The sequence below is a fragment of the Neomonachus schauinslandi genome, chromosome 9, assembly GCF_002201575.2.
Source record: "Neomonachus schauinslandi chromosome 9, ASM220157v2, whole genome shotgun sequence".
NCBI classification, from domain to species: domain Eukaryota; kingdom Metazoa; phylum Chordata; class Mammalia; order Carnivora; family Phocidae; genus Neomonachus; species Neomonachus schauinslandi.
This window is the reverse complement of record NC_058411.1, coordinates 52,081,924-52,102,192: the sequence shown is the minus strand read 5'-3', so window position 1 is coordinate 52,102,192 and position 20,269 is coordinate 52,081,924. Positions and strand designations below refer to the sequence as shown.

The following is a 20,269-nucleotide window of genomic DNA, read 5'->3' as shown; positions in this document are numbered from 1 at the left end:
ATCAAGGCGACAGGCCCCTCTCCCAGAAGATCAGCAAGAACATCCAGCCAAGACCAAGTTTACTGATCAATGAGAACTACAAAACTCCACATAGCACATAGAAATCATGACTTTTTTCCCATGATTCCTTACACTTTCAACTTTAATTTTTAAAATTTTCTTTATTTTTTAAAAAATGTTTCTTCCTTCCTTTTTTCAACCGATTTTTTATTTTATCAACTCCTTTTTAAATCTTTAATTTTCACTTTTACAGTTACATTTCATCCTTTCAATGTATTTAATTTTATTTTTGCATATACAAGTTGTTCTTTCTTTACAATTTTGAGATGTAGTTTCCTCTAAAACTGACCAAAATACACTCAGGAGATAGTGTATGGCTGTTCTGTTCACTTGTCTGTTTAGATCCCTTCCTTTGTTATTGTTGTTCTTGGTTTTTTGCTTTTGTTTTTTCTTGTCTTTTAATTTCCATTTTTGTTACATTCTACCCTTTCATTGTATTTAATTTTATTTTTGTACATATATAAGCTTTTCCTTCTTTACAATTTTGGGACCTAGTTTTCTGAAAAACAGACCAAAACACACACAAATATGTATTGCTCTATTCTGCACACCTGACTGTTTATATTCTTCTCCCCCCCCCCCCCCCAGCCAGGTTTCGGATCTCTTCTGATTTGTTTCGTGTATATTTCTCTGGGGTTGTTGTTGCCATTTTACTATTTTGTTCTCTCATTCCTCTATTTTTCCCTGGACAGAATGACAAGATGGAAAAACTCACCTCAAAAAAGAGAATAAGAGGCAGTACTGACTGCCAGGAACCTAATGAATATGGACATTAGTAAGATGTTAGAACTAGAGTTCAGAATAACGATTATAAAGATAGTAGCTGGGCCTGGGACGCCTGGGTGGCTCAGTTGGTTGAGTGTCTGCCTTCCACTCAGGTCATGATCCCAGGGTCCTGGGATCAAGTCCCACATTGGGCTCCTCGAGAAGCCTACTTCTCCCTCTGCCTGCAGCTCCCCCTGCTTTTGTGCTGTCTGACAAATAAATAAATAAAATTAAAAAAAAAAAGATACTGGCTGGGTCTGAAAAAAGTATAGAAGACACTAGAGAATCCCTTTCTGGAGAAATAAAAGAACTAAAATCTAACCAAGTAGAAATCAAAAAGGACTATTAATGAGATGCAATAAAAAATGGAGGCTCTAACTGCTACGATAAATGAGGCAAAAGAGAGAATTAGTGATATAGAAGACCAATGATGGAGAATAAAGAAGCTAAGAAAAAGAGAGATAAACAACAACTGGATCACAAGAGGAAAATTCGAGAGACAAGTGATACCATAAAGTGGAACAATATTAAAATAATTGGGATCCCAGAAGAAGAGGAAAGAGAGAGAGGGGCAGAAGGTATAGTGGAGCAGATTATAGCAGAGAATTTCCCTAATCTGGAGAAGGAAACAGGCATCAAAATCCAGGAGGCACAGAGAACTCCCCTCAAAATCAATAAAAATAGGTCAACACCCCGACATGGAATAGTGAAACTTACAAATCTCAGAGACAAAGAGAAAATCCTGAAAGCAGCTGGGGATAAGAGATTGGTAACCTACAAGGGTAAAAACATTAGATTGGCAGCAGACCTATCCACCCAGCCCTGGCAGGCCAGAAAGGACTGGCATGATATATTCAGAGCACTAAATGAGAAAAATATGCAAACAGACACATGAAAAAGTGCTCAACATCACTCGGCATCAGGGAAATACAAATCAAAAGCACAATGAGATACCATCTCACACCAGTCAGAATGGCTAAAATTAACAAGTCAGGAAATGACAGATGTTGGTGAGGATGCGGAGAAAGGGGAACCCTCCTACACTGTTGGTGGGAATGCAAGCTGGTGCAGCCACTCTGGAAAACAGTATGGAGGTTCCTCAAAAAGTTGAAAATAGAGCTACCCTATGTCCCAGCAATTGCACTACTGGGTATTTACCCCGAAGATACAAATGTAGTGATCTGAACGGGTACCTGCACCCCAATGTTTACAGCAGCATTGTCCACAATAGCCAAACTATGGAAGAGCCCAGATGTTCATCGGCAGATGAATGGATAAAGATGTGGTGTACACACACACACACACACACACACACACAATGGAATATTATGCAGCCATCATAAAATGAAATCTTGCCATTTGCAATGACATGGATGGAACTAGAGGGTACTACACAAGGTGAAACAAAGCAGAGAAAGAGAATTATCATATGTTCTTATTGATATGTGGAATGTAAGAAGCAAGGCAGAGGATCATAGGGGAAGACAGGAAAAAATGAAACAAGACGAAACCAGAGAGGGAGACAAACCATAAGAGCCTCTTAATCATAGGAGAGAAGCTGAGGGTTGCTGGAGGGGAGAGGAAGTGGAGAGATGGAGTAACTGGGTGATGGACATTGGGGAGGGTATGTATTATAATGAGCACTGGGTATTATATAAGACTGATGAATTACAGACCTGTACCCCTGAAACAAATAGATTATATGTTAATTAATTGAATTTAAATAAATATAAAAAAAGAAATATTGAGAATAAAGTTTAAGTAAAGAGATAATACTTTTAATGCTTAACCAAAACAACTCAAACTAAAAACTTTAAAAGGGCAGGGTAAAAATAGGGAACTTAAAATGAATTACACCAGGGCGCCTGGGTGGCTCAGTTGGTTAAGCGACTGCCTTCGGCTCAGGTCATGATCCCAGGGTCCTGGGATCGAGTCCCACATCGGGCTCCCTGCTCGGCAGGAAGCCTGCTTCTCCCTCTCCCACTCCCCCTGCTGGTGTTCCCTCTCTCGCTGTGTCTCTCTCTGTCAAATAAATAAATAAAATCTTTAAAAAAAAAAAAAAAAAAAATGAATTACACTGGAGGTCTGTCATAACATCATTCTTAAAATTTTTAATTTGACCCCTTTCCTCTCTGAAGAAATCTGACTTAAGAGAAATTCACAAAACTTTAACTTTTTTTAGAAGTTTAAAACAATGGTTCTCAAAATATGATCCTTGTACCACCAGCATCAACATCACCTGGGATCTGCTAGCAACGCAAATTCTTGAGCCCAGCCACACATCTAAGAAATCAGAAGCTACACAGACAGGAAGGGGCAGCAATATGTTTTTTAAGCCCTCCAGGCAACTGATATGCCATGCTAATGTTTGAGAACCAGTTAAAATATTGCCAGCACAAGTGTAACTGCTAAAAAATTATCCTACGTCATACCGTTAACGCCTTCAAAATTACGAATTACAACTGTGAGTATATTTGGTTCAGCTATTTACCTTTAAATAGCTAAAAATAACTCAAAGAAGCAATAACTGGTAATTTTTAAAACCTCACTTTTGAAAGTTTACATTGACAATTTCATCTCAGTAACAGCCTTGTGCAGAAGGAAAAGTAAGTATCATGGAAAACAGGAAAGAAAAGTGAGCAAAAGTATGAATTTTAGAACCAGAGAGATTTGAGTTCAAGTCTACATTTGACTAGTTAATAGCTATATACTTTGGACAAATCATTTATCCTTGACTTGAACTTTGTCATTTTTGGAAAATTTGTTGTTGTGGATTAAACAGAATGTTTGGTTTGGAGAAACAGACCAATGGAGAAGAATTAAAATACCGAAACAGATCATTTAGCATATGCAAATTTAGCTTATGATAAAGGCAGTATCTCAAAATCAGTGAGGAAAACAGGGCTTTTAAATAAATATGTTAGAATAACTAAATAGCCTTATAAAAAATAGATAAAATTAGACCCCTTTCACAAATCTACACCAGGAAATTCTTAATGCATCAGAGGTATAAATGTAAAAAAGTGAAATCATACAACGTATTTTATTAAAATAACAGGATGAATTCCTCTGTAACCAAGATTAGAAATAATTTCTTAACTATGATACAAAACCCAGAAGCATAAGTGAAAAGACAGATCAAGTTGATTATCTTACAAAGCTTTGACTAGCTACAATACTTTGACTAAAGAAATCATAAGCAAAGGAGAAATATGAGATTGAGAAAAATATCTGCAACATATGTAAAATACATATTAGAGTATGTATAACATTTCTAAAATACCCTAGCCCTATGGGAAATATAGGCTAAAAAAATGAACAGCTAGATAAAAAATGCAAATGGTTCTTAACTATATGAAAAATCACTCAACTTCACTTATGATCAAATAGATTAAAACAAGTTAATAGTTCTTTCTTGGCAATACACTCTGTTGGTACTACTGTGAGAAACAGGCACTCTCACACATTGCTGTGTAAATATTAAACGATATAAGGAAGACGTCTGGAGGTAAATCTGGAGAGTCTAGCAAAATAACATCTGCATTTACCCTTTGACCCAACAATCTGACTTCTAAGAATATACTCAAGATACGCAATGGCAAAAAATATATAATGACAACTGCAAAAAGCTAGTAATTGCAAGTCTATTTGTAAAAGCAAAATAATAATTCATTATGCTTATTTTTATGCTTGAGAGACTAAGATGTAACTGACCAAGAATTTTAAAACAACTCTAATGTCCACCAACAAAAGAAAGGAAAAAACTATGAAAAAACTATGTATGACATACCATAAAATGGAGTGGTATGCAGCTGTGGAAAAAGAATGAGGAATCTCTGTACATACAGCTCTAGAGGGATCTCCCTGATCCAAGCAAGGAAGAGAAGTATGCGTATAGTATGTCACCATGTATCCAAGGGGAAGTTACAAGTATACGGGTTCACTTATATTAAAAAACAAAGGAAATATTAAATATTTTTTAAAAGGGTATCTACAGAAGGAGGGAGGGCACGGAGTAGAGGGGATAGATAGAAGCTAGACATCACAAATATATCCCATTTTATAGATTTGTCTGGGGAATCAGGAAAGTATTTTACATAATTATAAAACAAAATTAAATCTTAAAAACACAATCCACAAGAAACTTGAAAATAAAAGGAAGCAAAGGAACCCAATGTTTATCTAATTAGTGGCCTAACCATACCATTCCAAATAACTTTAAACAGTAATTTGATGGTCTGTTACTAGTGGGATATGCCCTAAAACAAAACAAAAAAAACCTTATGCTATTTTCAGTAATCACATTATTGGTAAAAGTCTTATTTGTATTCTGAAACTGTTATGTGTGCACTGCAAACTGTTATGTGTGCATTGCATAATTATTACTTGGCATTTCTAATATCATCATCCCTAGGGTCACTGTGATCTGTAATTCTCAGTAGGGGAGAAAAGAGATAAAGATGTAAGACTAAGATATTAAATATAAACCTTGTACTCTGATTTTGAATAAAAAGTATAAGAGGGAATAAATCTATATACAGAAACATTAATTATATGTACTAGTATATACTTTATGTATATAACAGAAAATACATATGAGATATACAAATGTATAAAAATATATGCATTATTTTAAGGAAAAAGTTAATTACATTTACTGAAAAGGGCTAGGAACTACGACCAACCCAGTAGCAAGGAGCACTTCTACCATCCAGATGTGGTCCCTAAATATCATTCCCCCTCAAGGGACCAGAACTCCTTGTACAAATGGCTGATTCAAGGCTTGGGCACAAAATATCAAGATAAATTTGGAATTTTTACAGACTAGATAGCAAGAAAGCTATGAGTGACAACTAAGGTTATAAAAAACAGGAGCCAAGTTGAATAGGCTATCACTAGTTAAAGATGGGACAAAGTGAATATCAATAACTGCAACTGATTAAGACATATCAGATATGCTTAAATCCATGAGTCCAGGGACACCTGGGTGGCTCAGTCAGTTAAGTGTCTGCCTTTGGCTCAGGGCATGATCCCAGGGTCCTGGGATGGAGTCCTGCATCAAGTTCCTTGCACAGCAGGGAGCCTGCTTTTCCCTCTGCCTGCCTGCTGCTCCCCCTGCTTGTGCTTGTGCTCTCTTTCTCCAACAAATAAATAAATAAAATCTTAAAAACAAATAAATAAATAAATCCATGAGTCCATAATGATAATACAATTATCGCAATTTAAAGAAAGTCCTAATTCATCACCACTGGAGGATGCTAATAAACCAATTTATTATTTGATACCTAGTAAATAAAGGGAAAGAATCGATCATTTATCACGTCTTTCTGATACTAACTGTGCTACTGGGGTACCAAATACATGAGGAGAAGTTTCTTTTCATAAAAGTACTCCAGTTAATAAAGAAGGGATGATAAAGTGTCACCATTTTATAATCTTAATGAATAAATGTAGGTATTGATCAAAAGTACTGATTATGAAGGGCTACTAATATCACAAAAAGAGAGACAACCAGACATCAGGACCTTTTGATAGAAGACCATAACATCAACTATGGATATTCTTGAACTCCCCAGCCCCCCCAAACACCAAAATCAAACATGCAGTCAACAATCTAGATCCAACTATTAATTTACAAGAAATACAGAGAACAGAAGCAGCATGTTAAACTGTAACAGAAGGATGCAATCAGCAAAAATATCCTGACTGTGAGAAACATTATGGAATAACCTAGATGCTTGCACAAATAAACCGAAAGAAATTAAAAGAAAGAGAATGGACATACAGATCAAAATAAAGTTGAAAGACATATCAAACAAACATAACTTGTGACTGTGTAAGTGTGTGTGCATGTGTGCGGACATATGCACACACACCCAGACACATACATTTAGGAAACAACTGGAAATTTGTAAACTAACTAGATTATTCATTATATTAACTAATCACCATTGCTGAAAAAATGATACTGTAGTTATGCTTTTAGGAGTTTTTATCTTTTACATACTAAAATATTTGTAGGTAAAATAATATGATATCAGGGGTTTGCTTAAAATAATATGGGATGAGGGGCACTTGGGTGGCTCAGTCAGTTAAGTGTCCGACTCTTGATTTCGGCTCAGGACAGGATCTCAAAGTTGTGAGATTAAGCCCCGCGTGGGGCTCCACTCTCAGTGAGGAGTCTGCTTGAGATTCTCTCTCTCTCTCTCCCTTTCCCTGTACCACCCCCAACACGCATAAGCACATTCTCTCTAAATAAATAAATAAATAAATAAATAAATAAATAAATAAATAAAATATATATATATTTTTAAAGATTTTATTTATTTATTTGACAGAGAGAGACACAGCGAGAGAGGGAACACAAGCAGGGGGAGTGGGAGAGGGAGAAGCAGGCTACCCGCAGAGCAGGGAGCCCGACGCGGGACTCGATCCCAGGACCCCGGGATCATGACCTGAGCCGAAGGCAGTCGCTCAACCGACTGAGCCACCCAGGCACCCTAAATAAAATATTTTTAAAAATAATATGGGATGAGTAAGTGGAGATGTAGATGATGTCATGAGTTGCTAACTGTTGAAGCTGGGTGACAGGTATGTGAGGGTTTATGATATTATTGTTTTTGCATGTTTTTGAAATTTTGCACAGAAAAAAAAAGAATGTATATATAGGGCACTAAACTTGGCATAAGAATTAGAGATGAAGAATCTTAAGTTCAGAGAGTTTAAATGAATTAACAAAGATCATACAAGTAGTAAGAGATGTTACTGGGAATACAATGTTTTCTTAATCTTAGAAAAATGTTCTGTATACATTACATTAAAAAAATTTCAATGCTGAACAGTACAGACCTGTAAAAAATATTTACTGAACCAATTTATAATTGTTGCCACTCCTGAGAAAATTATTCTATAAAGAGTTACTTGGAAGACCTTTGACTGACAAAATAGGCCAGTTACTGTTCTAAGCTTTGTACATGTATTAACTCCTTTCATCCTCAGAATAACACCATGAGATAGGTACTGTTGTTGTTATTATCATTCTTATTTTATAAAGTAATCTGAGGCACAGAGAAATTAGGCCCAGACAAGATTTAAACCTTGGAATGCTGTCTCCAGAGTTTTTTTTTTTTAAAGATTTTATTTATTTTTTGACAGAGAGAGAGACAGCGAGAGAGGGAACACAAGCAGGGGGAGTGGGAGAGGGAGAAGCAGGCTTCCCGCCGAGCAAGGAGCCCGATGTGGGGCTCGATCCCAGGACCCCGGGACCATGACCTGAGCCGAAGGCAGACGCTTAACGACTGAGCCACCCAGGTGCCCCCAGAGTTCTTTATGTTATAAAGCTTCACTTATAAATTCGTAATTTCTTAACCTTATTAAAGTTTTAACTCAAACAAGAATCTAAAAAATTGCAGGACAGAAACTTAAAAATAGATCACATACAAGTACACACACATATAAAATATATACACATACTATGTAGATCAGATACAAAAGTATGTTAGGGCTTGAAAATGAAATACAGAGGGATCTATGGAACAATATTCCCTTCTGTTACTTATATAATGGCAGCATTCTTGTTACATAAATATGCACAGTATAAAGACAATATTAGATAAACTCAAACTTTCCATAGTCTACAGCAGCTTCATAATTTTAGGTGCTGAAACAAAGCTAATAAAGGTCAGGCTTTGAGTTTAGTAACTACTTAACTGACACCTAAGCTACAAAAGAGTGGTGCTGAAATCAATTGGGAGGCAATTATCTGCTACAATGAGAGCAAATAAATGGTGATGAGAAATAAGAATTGTTAAAAAAAAAATCCAAACACACTTATACTTTGTTGTAAAAAGTGTGATTTATAAAACTTAGAGTATTTTATCAGATCAGTTCTTTTCTTAAATTTCTTTCCCACAGTTCAACTCTCCTCACAGAAGAATTCAATTAACGATGGCATACTATTTTATCAGTGGGCCTAAGAACAAGTTGGCATATTTTCCTGTTCTCTGAGATTGTCTTTCATTATATCTGGAGAAACAAAAGTAAAATTAGAAGCCCGCTATAATATGAATATTATTATCATGAAGTCAGAAATAATACAAAAGAAAGTCCTCAAAGCCTTTTTTACATCCAGCAAAAGCTGTAAGTTACATAATTAATCCATCCACTGAAAAACTGGTTGCAATGAGGGCGCCTGGGTGGCTCAGTTGGTTAAGCGACTGCCTTCGGCTCAGGTCATGATCCTGGAGTCCCTGGATCGAGTCCCTGGATCGAGTCCCGCATCGGGCTCCCTGCTCGGCAGGGAGTCTGCTTCTCCCTCTGACCCTCCTCCCTCTCATGCTCTCTGTATCTCATTCTCTCTGTCTCAAATAAATAAATAAAATCTTTAAAAAAAAAAAAAAAAAAAAAACTGGTTGCAATGAAAGTGAAATCCTGTGAACTTACACAGATTAGTACCAGAAATGCAACAAAAATTGGATCTTTGTTTAAAATTATAGTTTTGACTCAGAAATGCACAGTGGCTTTGAAACATAAACCTAAGTAAATGAAAATGTATCTCTGATATACATCAAGAAAACCTGTTTAATTTCACATATATAAAAACAGACTCACAATTTCTTAACCTTATTGATATTCTGGCTCAAGTAAGAAACTAAAAAATTTCAGAACAGAAACCCAAAAAGGAAGATTAAAATATAAATCATTAAATAATACCTAATAAAATAATTAAATAAATATATAATAAAATAGATGAATGATTAGTAATGGAAAAATCAAATTTTATCCTATAGTTTCAAAGCTCTTCCCCACCAAAACTGTTCCAAAGCTCTAAGTAGCTACATTGACTAATTTGTTTTACTTTCTCTGTCCAATTATTTTCCATGGAAACATCCATAACATGTGCTACAGCACAAACATAGATGTAACTTCAAAAAATTGTTGTGAAAATTCAATGAGTCAATATTCATTAAGTATTTACCACCCTGTATGACACAGCAAACAATCAATAAATGGTAGTCTTATCAAGACCTGTTAATAGCACACTTCCTTTGCATAGCATTTCTTCACAGTAAATTCTTAAACTATACAAAAGTCGTAATAGTTTACAGAATTCACACTGATTTCCAATATTCCTGGATGTCTGTAAAATCTGGCTTAAAACACAGAAAAAACTATGGTGGTTCATCTAGCCAATTAATATCTTACCTCTGACTGTGGAAATAAAAGCTGTTGTCAGGGCAATTGTGTTTGTAAGTCCAGCTCAAACAATTAATGTATCAGAAATATTCCTATAATCCATTAATATAACTAAACTTTTTAAAAAGTATTGATATTTTAATTTGTTTTACCTGAATCTGTTATTTTCAATGTATTCTTAATTACAGCTTTTCAACTTTCAAAGGTGTACTATTTTTTTTTAAGATTTTATTTATTTATTTAATTGACAGAGAGAGAGGCACAGCGAGAGAGGGAACACAAGCAGGGGGAGTGGGAGAGGGAGAAGCAGGCTTCCGGCCGAGCAGGGAGCCCGATGCGGGGCTTGATCCCAGGATCCTGGGGTTAGGACCCGAGCGCAAGGCAGTCACTTAACCAACTGAGCCATCCAGGCACCCCTCAAAGGTGTACTATTAAACACATAGTGTATTCCACTATTCTGGAATTTGATTTAAAAATTTTTATCCTATCTCTACTTATGGCTAAATATAAAAGGGTTTTCTAGTCAATATACAATTCCTATAATTCCCTGCATTACTGGAATTCAAGAATAAGTTTTTTTAAATTTGCTTTGTAAAAGAAATAAATAGAATATACATTAAATGAATGAGATATGTCTTCCACAAAATAACCTTAAAAGATAATTAGTAGGATACATGATGTTGATAAGGTCCCATTTCCTAAATAACCACATGGAGGATAATGCATCTAACAAGTCTTTATCAAAGAAATTAAATGTAACAGATACAAAATAAATCGCAATCTTTAACATAGTGATCTACGGAGCCCTGAGAAAAGGGGTCAAAATGAAGACTCATTTTGCTTTGTTCTAAGAGAAAGGTTGGCTTAAGTATCCACAACCCTTGAAAAGTATTCTCTGTGGAGAAAAGGAGTAATTCTTACGCTTCTACTGTAACTTTGATGATGATATTTCATTCAAGACTTTCCAAGTTCCTTTTCTTTGATTTCATGATTACCACACAACCTCCACTTCCCAAGTTCTTCACTACAGCAAAGAGTGCACTGGATTTTTCAACCTGAAAATTCTGATCACTCTAAAGGGTTATCTTCTATTCCAACATAAACTGGCATTCTAATATGTACATTCTAATGTGTACCTCATTCTCTTACTTTTGTTCAGTTTGAGTTGGGTTCCTGAAGCCTGAGTATATATGAGTAAAAATATAAATATGAGTTTCTTACACTGGAAATATGAGAACCAGACAGACATTCCTTTTTACTAATGACTGCTACAATAACCTCTTGGTTTTCACCCCCCGCCCTTAACACTATCCCTATAATTTTTTAAAAATGAAAAAAAAAGGGGGGGGGGTCTACCGAAATAAAGTTAAACCAAATTAGGCAGATTCATTTAAACACCAAAATGACTAATTAAAATCAAAACAACAACCTAGAACTGAAACCAAAATATAAGGATGTTTACACAAGCCTCATCTACATTTACTCTATTTCCGAAAGACAAAAAAGAAACCTATGATACTCAAATTGTGCTTTAAGACAACGAACAGAAATTACGTTTGAACTTGCATCACCCAGCAACGTTATTTATAAAGTGGTTTGGCATATGTAACTCAATTATCCTAAGACTTCACTTGCATTTAAACTGCATGAATTGGAGATTTCAAATAATAACTCTGCCTTTTCTCAGTGGGTCATTCAAAGTAATTGTGTATTCCTTCAAAAAATACCTCTTCCACACTTCAAAAAATTCAGCCTCACACCAGACACTCCAGCTCTTCAATTGTGTCCGCTTAAGTTTCATTTACAAAAAGGAGAGGACGCTCACCAATTCACACTTCGCCTAAAACAAAGAAACGTCCATTATTAGCCCTAAATATACAGGGCAGAATTCTCTTAGGTCCATGATGCCAAGAACTTCAACCGCAAGTGAAATTGTCTTTGCAATCTCAGTTTCCAGGAGACTGAAAGGCTGCAGAGACGCGCAAGGATCCTGCAGGGAGGTTGGGGTGGCAAAGGGTGAGGGAGGAGGGACGGAGTAAGTCTGAGAGGAACTGCATTAGGAGACTTTGAGAACGTATAAGGGAGAGGTGGTGAGATACAGGGAAAAACAGATTAAGTACGTTTTCAAAGATAATTTAAAGTGATGAAAGTAAGGAAAGATGAAAGAAAATCACTGGAGGGTAAGCGAAGTAGGAAAAGGGAAGGGGGGGGAGGCGGAGAGTGTAAGGGCCCCAAAGACCAGAATTTGAAAAAAAGTACGCGAGCTATGAGCTTGGCCTTGGTCCGAATCTCCAGTCAGGGTGCACGGACCGCAGGAGGAAAGGATCGCACTTACTCAGGGCTGTAGAAAGCAACGCATTTACAACGGTAACAAACGCTGCATAAGAAGATGTCGCCTCTCTCCCTGCTAGCTCCCGTTCATTTCTTTACCTCTTACTGCAGCACCAGCGTCACTCCGGCAAAACTCTGCCAAAGCCTGCGCCGCAGGAGAACAGCAAAAGGAAAATACCTGAGTCCCAGGAATCACGCCGGCAACGACAGGAGGAGGAGTCGTGGACCACTGGAGTCAGGGCAGGATCCTCACTCGGCTCCAGTCAAACCCCAATCCTTTCGGGTGGGGCGGAGATCTTCCGCTCGGAGCGGAAACGTCACTTCCGCCTAGTGCCTTCACCCTTCTTTGACTTCTCTGCTCTAGATACGTTCTCTACTTTCGTAACGTTTTCACTTCCTTTTCAAGGAACCTGCGGCCTATTCGCCACTTGACGTGGACTACATGACCCAGCATTCACCACGACAGGTTGATTTCCGGGTCAAGAGGTCCACTCTGGGTAGATCACCATGGAAGCCATCGGTTTGGTCACGTGGTGCCCCTGGTTACGCCCGGTGGCTGCTGTGGGGTCTGCGGCCCTGGCAGGGGCCATTTTGCCGAAGGCAGCCTGCCGGGGGCGACTTGGCAGCTAACTGAAGCTGTTCCTTTTCTTCCTCTGCAGCTTGGGGCTTGGAGAGGAACTGGAAGGCTGGGCTCCATCGAGTCCTTCAGAGACGATGGTTTCCTCCAGCCTCTGCCACCTGACGACCCTCCATGGCGGCTGTGCCCTCTGCGCTGCGCCTCCTGCCGCAACTTCCAGCCCTCTGTGCTTGTCGCCTCCAGAGCTGCAATCGTCCTTCCGCCCCAGAGACTGATGATAATCGAGGTGGGGGCACCATGAGAGGCGAGGAAAACTATTGCCGTGGAGCTGCCGGAGACCACAGTTCCTGCCCACCGACACCTTCGCCTCTGGCCTCGACCCTCATGATGCCCGCGGAGGCAATCACAAGTAGTTGGTCTGGGTCTGGAGGTGGTTTGTCAGGGGGAGATGAAGAGGAGACTCGGCTTCTTCAACTCCTTCGGACTGCGCCAGATCCTTCCGAGGCCTTCCAGGCTTTGCAGGCTGCTTTGCCGCGGCGGGGCTGTCGACTCGGCTTCCCCCGACGGAAGGAGGCATTGTATCGGGCCCTGGGCCGTGTGCTTGTGGAAGGAGGTAGTGATGAGAAGCGACTCTGCTTGCAACTCCTCTCCGACGTTCTCCGCGGTCAGGGGGAGGCAGGCCAGCTGGAAGAGGCCTTTAGCTTAGCACTTCTGCCTCAACTAGTTGTCTCCTTACGAGAAGAGAATCCAGCCCTACGGAAAGATGCACTACAGATCCTACATATATGTCTGAAACGTAGTTCTGGACAGGTGCTGAGAACACTTATACAACAAGGACTGGAAAGTACAGATGCTCGGCTTCGAGCTGCCACAGCAGTGCTGTTCCCTATCTTGCTTACTCCTGAGGATTTGTTGTTCAGCCTAGATCTCACCGAGGTAATAATATCCCTAGCCAGAAAGCTTGGCGATCAGGAGGTAGAAGAAGAATCTGAGACTGCTTTCTCTGCACTTCAGCAAATTGGGGAACGACTTGGCCAAGAGAGATTTCAGTCCTATATCTCTCGCTTGCCATCTGCCCTGAGGAGACACTACAATCGCCGCCTGGAGTCCCGATTTGGAAGTCAGGTTCCTTATTATTTGGAACTGGAAGCCTCTGGATTTCCTGAAGATCCTCTCCCCTGTGCAGTGACTCTTTCTAACAGCAATCTTAAATTTGGGATTATTCCTCAAGAGCTGCATTCAAGATTGTTAGATCAGGAAGACTATAAGAACCGGACTCAGGCCGTTGAGGAATTAAAACAGGTGATGGGAAGATTTAATCCTAGTTCTACCCCTCATTCCAGTCTTGTCGGTTTCATTAGCTTGCTCTATAATCTGTTAGATGATTCTAACTTCAAAGTGGTTCATGGCACACTTCAGGTCCTGCATTTACTGGTTATTCGCCTTGGAGAGCAGGCACAACAGTTCTTGGGACCAGTTATAGCAGCTTCTGTCAAAGTGTTGGCAGACAACAAATTGGTAATCAAACAAGAATACATGAAAATCTTCCTCAAGCTAATGAAGGAAGTAGGTCCTCAACAGGTGCTTTGTTTACTCCTGGAACATCTCAAGCATAAGCATTCCAGAGTGAGAGAGGAGGTAGTGAACATTTGCATCTGCTCCCTCCTGACCTATCCCAGCGAGGATTTTGACTTACCCAAACTGTCTTTTAATCTTGCCCCAGCTCTTATAGATAGCAAACGCAGGGTACGCCAAGCAGCTCTTGAAGCCTTTGCTGTGTTGGCATCGTCCATGGGCTCAGGTAAAACCAGCATCCTTTTCAAAGCTGTGGATACTGTTGAACTGCAAGATAATGGAGACGGAGTGATGAATGCTGTGCAGGCCAGATTGGCTAGAAAAACCCTCCCAAGGTTAACAGAACAGGGATTTGTGGAATATGCAATACTTATGCCATCATCTGCCCAGGGTAGGTCAAGCCATCTGGCACATGGAGCAGATACAGACTGGCTCTTGGCTGGTAACAGAACTCAGAGTGCACACTGTCACTGTGGAGACCACACAAGGGACAGCATGCAAATTTATGGATCTTACAGTCCAACTATCTGTACCCGAAGGGTATTAAGTGCAGGAAAAGGAAAAAATAAATTGCCATGGGAAAATGAGCAGCCTGGAGTCTTGGGAGAAAACCAGACCTCCAGTTCCAAGGACATAGAACAGGTATGCATCTTTTCTAATTGCCTTGAATTGAAACTAGAAAGAATTTAAAATGAAAATGGCCTGTAATGACTTAAGGGTGAGGCTGCTTTAGGATTGTTATGCTTTGTTTTTAATTTGGTTTGATTGGTGATGTGGATATCTATTATAATGGTACAGATCACGTAGGAACATTTAATAGGCTTACTGCTTGATGGATTTCATTGAATTTGAGGTACAATATGATAGTGACAATACCTGGATTTCAGTTTTGGCCTGTCAATTTGGCATATCGGTTATCTCATACATACAACAAACTCTGAATATATAGTACATGTCAGATAAAGAGCTAAGTTCTAGTAGTGAAGATGAGGCTGGTTCCATGTTTAGGGAGGTCAGACCTGTAAACGGACAGTATCAAATTTGTTAAGGGTTGAATTAGAAATATAGTCTGTGGGAATATGAAAAAAGAAAAAATAATTTCACTAGAAAAGTTTAAAAAGCCTTCTAAGAAGTGTGACATCTGAACTGATTTCCCCCCAAAGTTTTTATTTTGAAAATTGCAAATCTATAGATGACTTAAAAGAATTGTACAATGAATATCCATCTACTACTACTATATTTACCAGATGTCATCTTGCCATATATGCTTCATATTTACTGAACCATTTGAAGGCAAGTGCAGATATCTTGATATTTCCTTCCTATTTCCACATTTATCTTCTAAGAACTGCATTTTCCTTTATCACATTATTACACACCTCAGAAAATCAATAATAATTCAGTAATATCTAATATATAGTCTGTATTTAAATTTCTCCAATTGTCCCTTAAAAAATATTTTATAGTATTTGTTTTACTTTTATCATCCAGGTTCCAATCAAGGTTCATGTAGTTAATATGTCTCTTATCTAGAACAATATGCCTACTTGTTTGTTTGTTTGTTTTTTTTCATGACATTGACTTATTTGAAGAATTTGGGGTAGTTGTTTTGTAGAATTTTCTATATTTCTTAATTTATCTGATTGTTTCTTTTTGATTACATTCAAGATAAACAGTTTTAGCAAAAATCTTACATAGGACATGTTGTGAACTTCACATGACGTCACATTAGGAGACATAATATCAGGTTGTCCCGCTACTGGTGAGCTAAATTTTACCACTTGGTTAAGGTAGTGATAACCAGATCACTCTATTGTAAGGTTTATCTTCCTCTTTATAATTAGCACATGATCTTCAGGCTGATACTTTGAGACCTCATGAATAATCCAACAACCTTTCAACCACTGTCATTAGCATCCAATAATGATCCTTACCTATTCCATTTATTACATCCAGGGCTGCAAAGAAAGGGTATCTATTATTTTTATTCTTACATTCTATATTTGTTATCTGGCATTCTTTTTTGTTATGTATTAAATACATCAGTATTCCTTTGGTGCTAAAATTGGCTCAGAGTTGACCAGTGGCCGATTCTTAATGTCCTTTGAGATGACTCTTTGAACACTTCCTTACATACAGGATCCCAGGCTTACCTTGTACCTTTTTTGTGCCAGATCTGAAATCAGCCGTTTTTTCAAGAGCACTAAAACTGCTTTTTTAGTTAAGAGTAGAATTTAAAAACCAAAGTCTAGGTATAAATGTACTCATTGCTATTGTTTACCATTGTGGATTGGTCCTTTCAGCGGACGGAACCAAGGGGTACCTTTTTTTTTTTTTTTAATCATATTGATACTTCCAATTCAAATCCAGCACTACAGGGCTTTTCCTCATCTTCCTTTGGTATATATCTATCTATCTATCTATCTATATATATATATATATATAGATAGATATATATATATCTCCCTTCTCCCACAGTAAAACCCTGGTTCCCAGTGTCTGTCATATTCATGTGCTGTATCCTATAATACACACAAAAATAATTACTACACCAATAGCATAGCAACTAACTACCTACTAAAGGTCAAGATTTCTTTGCAGTTCTTTTTCTGCTTAGAATCATCCCACAGTGTTTTATTTTCAAACTCTTCTTAAATTAATTGTTTTCTGGGTGATTATGATTTAAATGGTATGATAAAAGATGAATAGGAGTTTTGCTAAGTGTGGATGGATCCTGGTGAATTTCAGATGGCGGGAATATCTTTATTCACTAGGAGGGGCACCTGGGTGGCTCAGTTGGTTAAGCGTCTGCCTTTGGCTCAGGTCATGATCCTAGTGTTCTGGGACTGAGCCCCACATTGGGCTCCCTGCTCAGCAAGGAGGGGCTCTGTTTTTCCCTCTCCTTCTGCCCGCCCCCTCCACTCATGCTCTCTCTCTCTCAAATAAATAAATAAAATCTTAAAAAAATAGAGACTGCCTTATGAAAGGACTTAGCAAATTAATAAGAAATGGTGATTTTCTGCACAGCTGAGACTGGTAGGAGGTAGCAGAAGATGATACTAGATACATAATCTAGTTATATGGTTATTCTTGTGTATTGTAAACATTACCTGGCAGTGAATGGTTTTCTGTGAGCATTGATCTTAACACTGCTTGTTCTGTGTCAAATCTAAAGTGTTAGTGTATGATGATTCTGGTGCTAGCCAAAGTACCAAGAATCTGAAATTAAGTGCGTTTTTTAAATTCCAGTGTAGACATATGTTGCTTTTAAAAGATGGAACTTAATCCCAGAAATTAAGTTCTACTTTCTTGCTCATAAATGGTTTGTAGAAGAACTACACTGAAATTTATCTTGAGGACAGGGATTAAATATTTAAATGTTTGTAAGTATGCTGTTTTTGAAGTATATATATTTTTATTTTATTTTTTTGAAAGATTTTATTATTTGAGAGAGAGAGAGAGAGTGAGCATGAGGAGGGGGAGGGGCAGAGAGAGAGAGGGAGAAGCAGACTCCCCATTGAACAGGGAGCCCAGGACCCCAGGATCACAACCTAAACCAAAGGCAGATGCTTAACCGACTGAGCCACCCAGGCTCCCCAAAGTATATATATATTTTAATAAACATTTTTTAGAGCAGTTTTAGGTTCGAAGCAAAATTGAAGAGAGAGTACAGAGATTTTCCTTATCCCTTCTGCCCCCATACATGCACAGCCTCTTGGACTGGCACCACAGTGGTACATTTATTGCTGTTGATGTACATTGACATATCATTATCACCCAAAGTCCATAATCCATTCCCAGTATTCACCGTTGTAGTATCATACGGAATAGTTTCAATGCCCTGAAAATCTGTGCTCTGCCTCTTCATCCCTCCTTCCCTCCCTCTCAGCAACCACTGATCTACTGTCTCTATAGTTTTGCTTTCTCCAGAATGTCATGGCCCCTGGTCTGATTTGTGTTGGCTCTTCCCCAAGTTCTGCTTTAACATTTCCAGTCTACTGTTAATCTGTTATTTCTTTCTTGTCCACATAAAGCATTGGTTGGTAACATTAAACAGCAAAGCTTCCAGAAAAACTCATGAATGTTTTACATTACATACTCCTGGAGCTCATTTTGAAGATAGACTAGTTTGTTTAGAAAGATGATTTTTGTAGTGTTGTGTTAGGAAATAAATTTACAAGAGGGAAGCAGAGGCTACATTGGAGACCAAAGAATTTAGCTTGTAATTTTGAGTTATTTGAGACTACAGGGTTGTGGTTTTTTTGTTTGTTTGTTTTTTGTGAGTTTTTTTCCATTTTTTTTTTTAAGCCATGTTTTAGGAAAATTCATCACAACAGCAGCAATATATAGGTTGTGTTTTGTTTTGTTTCTTTTGTTTCTTTTTTTTAGAGAAGCCAGAGACGGGAGACTTAGAAGATTAATTAGATTTACACTTACTGGACTACTTGGCGTGAGGTGTTGAGATTTATGAGGATTAGCAGGGTTTCAGGATTAGACTAGAAAGAAAATAATGGATGTAAGAGATATTTCAAAATATTTAGTGACCAAGTGTTGGAGGAGAAGGAGAGAAAGAGGGATAACAGATTTAAATGAGGTGACCAATGCACAATAGATCCATGAATACACATAGGAAGGCCTCAAACAAGGAAATTAATTTGGGGGAAATGAATTTCAGGTGGAAGAAGATAGAATATGCCAGTTGAGTTTGAAGAATACTATTCAAGAGATAAGAAAGAACTAGAGATGTAGAACTTGGAGGTCATGTACTGAGAAGTAATTGCTGAGACTGAGAATAGATAGGCCCTCCAGTAAAGGGCATCTAATAGAGCAAGAAGAGCTTGCTAACACGGTCTTGGCATACAGTCCCATTTACGGAATAGCAATAGGAGATGGAACCAAACAAGGCAAAGAGACAGGTGCCTATGTGTTGGAAGAGCACCAAGAAAAAACAAAGTGTTAGAAGTGAAGCAGAAAGTTTCAGGAAGTACATCTATCTGTACCATTAAATGCAGGAGAGGTTAAGGAGAAGGAAGACTGAAACATGACTTGTTCTTATATAGTCAGGGTGCTACTTGTAAAATAATTTTTGAAGGTACTTTTCTCCTAATTTTATCTTTCTGAATTTCCTCTTAATAATTTTTCTGATTATAAAAAGTTATAATTATTCATTATAGAAAATTTGGAAAATATAAAAAAGAACAAAGAAGAAATTTAGATTTTTCAGTAATCTCACTACTGAGAGAGGTATGCTCTGAGTGTTTTGTTACCTGATTCTTTTTTCAATACATGGAGGTCCCTCCTTTCATTTATTCACTTACTTTACCATGAACATTTTTTTCTTTAACATCAAATAATCTGAGAAGGATCTTTAATGCCTATTTAATATTGTATCATATAATATCATGGTCTATTTAGCTGCTCTCTTACTTTTGAATATTTAGACTTTTTAATTCTGTTTTTGTTTCCACCATTTAAGTGATTATTTTTGTGCCCTGACAAATCAAATCACTGATAACCAAGTTCCTGTGATATTCTAACTTTTCATCTCCTTTTTTGTTTTTATGAGTGTTTTAATGAGTCTGTTGGGTCAAGTATCAGGTTTACTAGCTGGCTGCCATATTAGCTATGTTTTTCCTAACAGATTTTTCTATAATGTAGTGAGAGTCATAGTAGTCAGTAACCTAGACTGAAAAATAAGGAGCATACTTGCTTCATGTGTATGTAGTTACTAGGTCTGTAGCTTTTTCAGGATGGAGGATTTGGTTA

General features: G+C 37.9%; 1 protein-coding gene across 2 annotated transcripts in view; it reads left to right on the top strand.

Moving 5' to 3' along the window:
- The first annotated feature begins 13,092 nt into the window (after positions 1-13,092).
- The window catches only part of TOGARAM1 (TOG array regulator of axonemal microtubules 1), an 81,795-nt gene continuing 74,618 nt past the window's right edge, over positions 13,093-20,269 (top strand). For both annotated transcript variants that reach the window (XM_044918428.1, XM_044918427.1), the window contains exon 1: positions 13,093-15,145. In XM_044918428.1, coding sequence (XP_044774363.1) covers positions 13,103-15,145 — 2,043 coding nt within the window. In that variant the 5' untranslated portion in view covers positions 13,093-13,102. The remainder of the gene's footprint in view (positions 15,146-20,269) is intronic.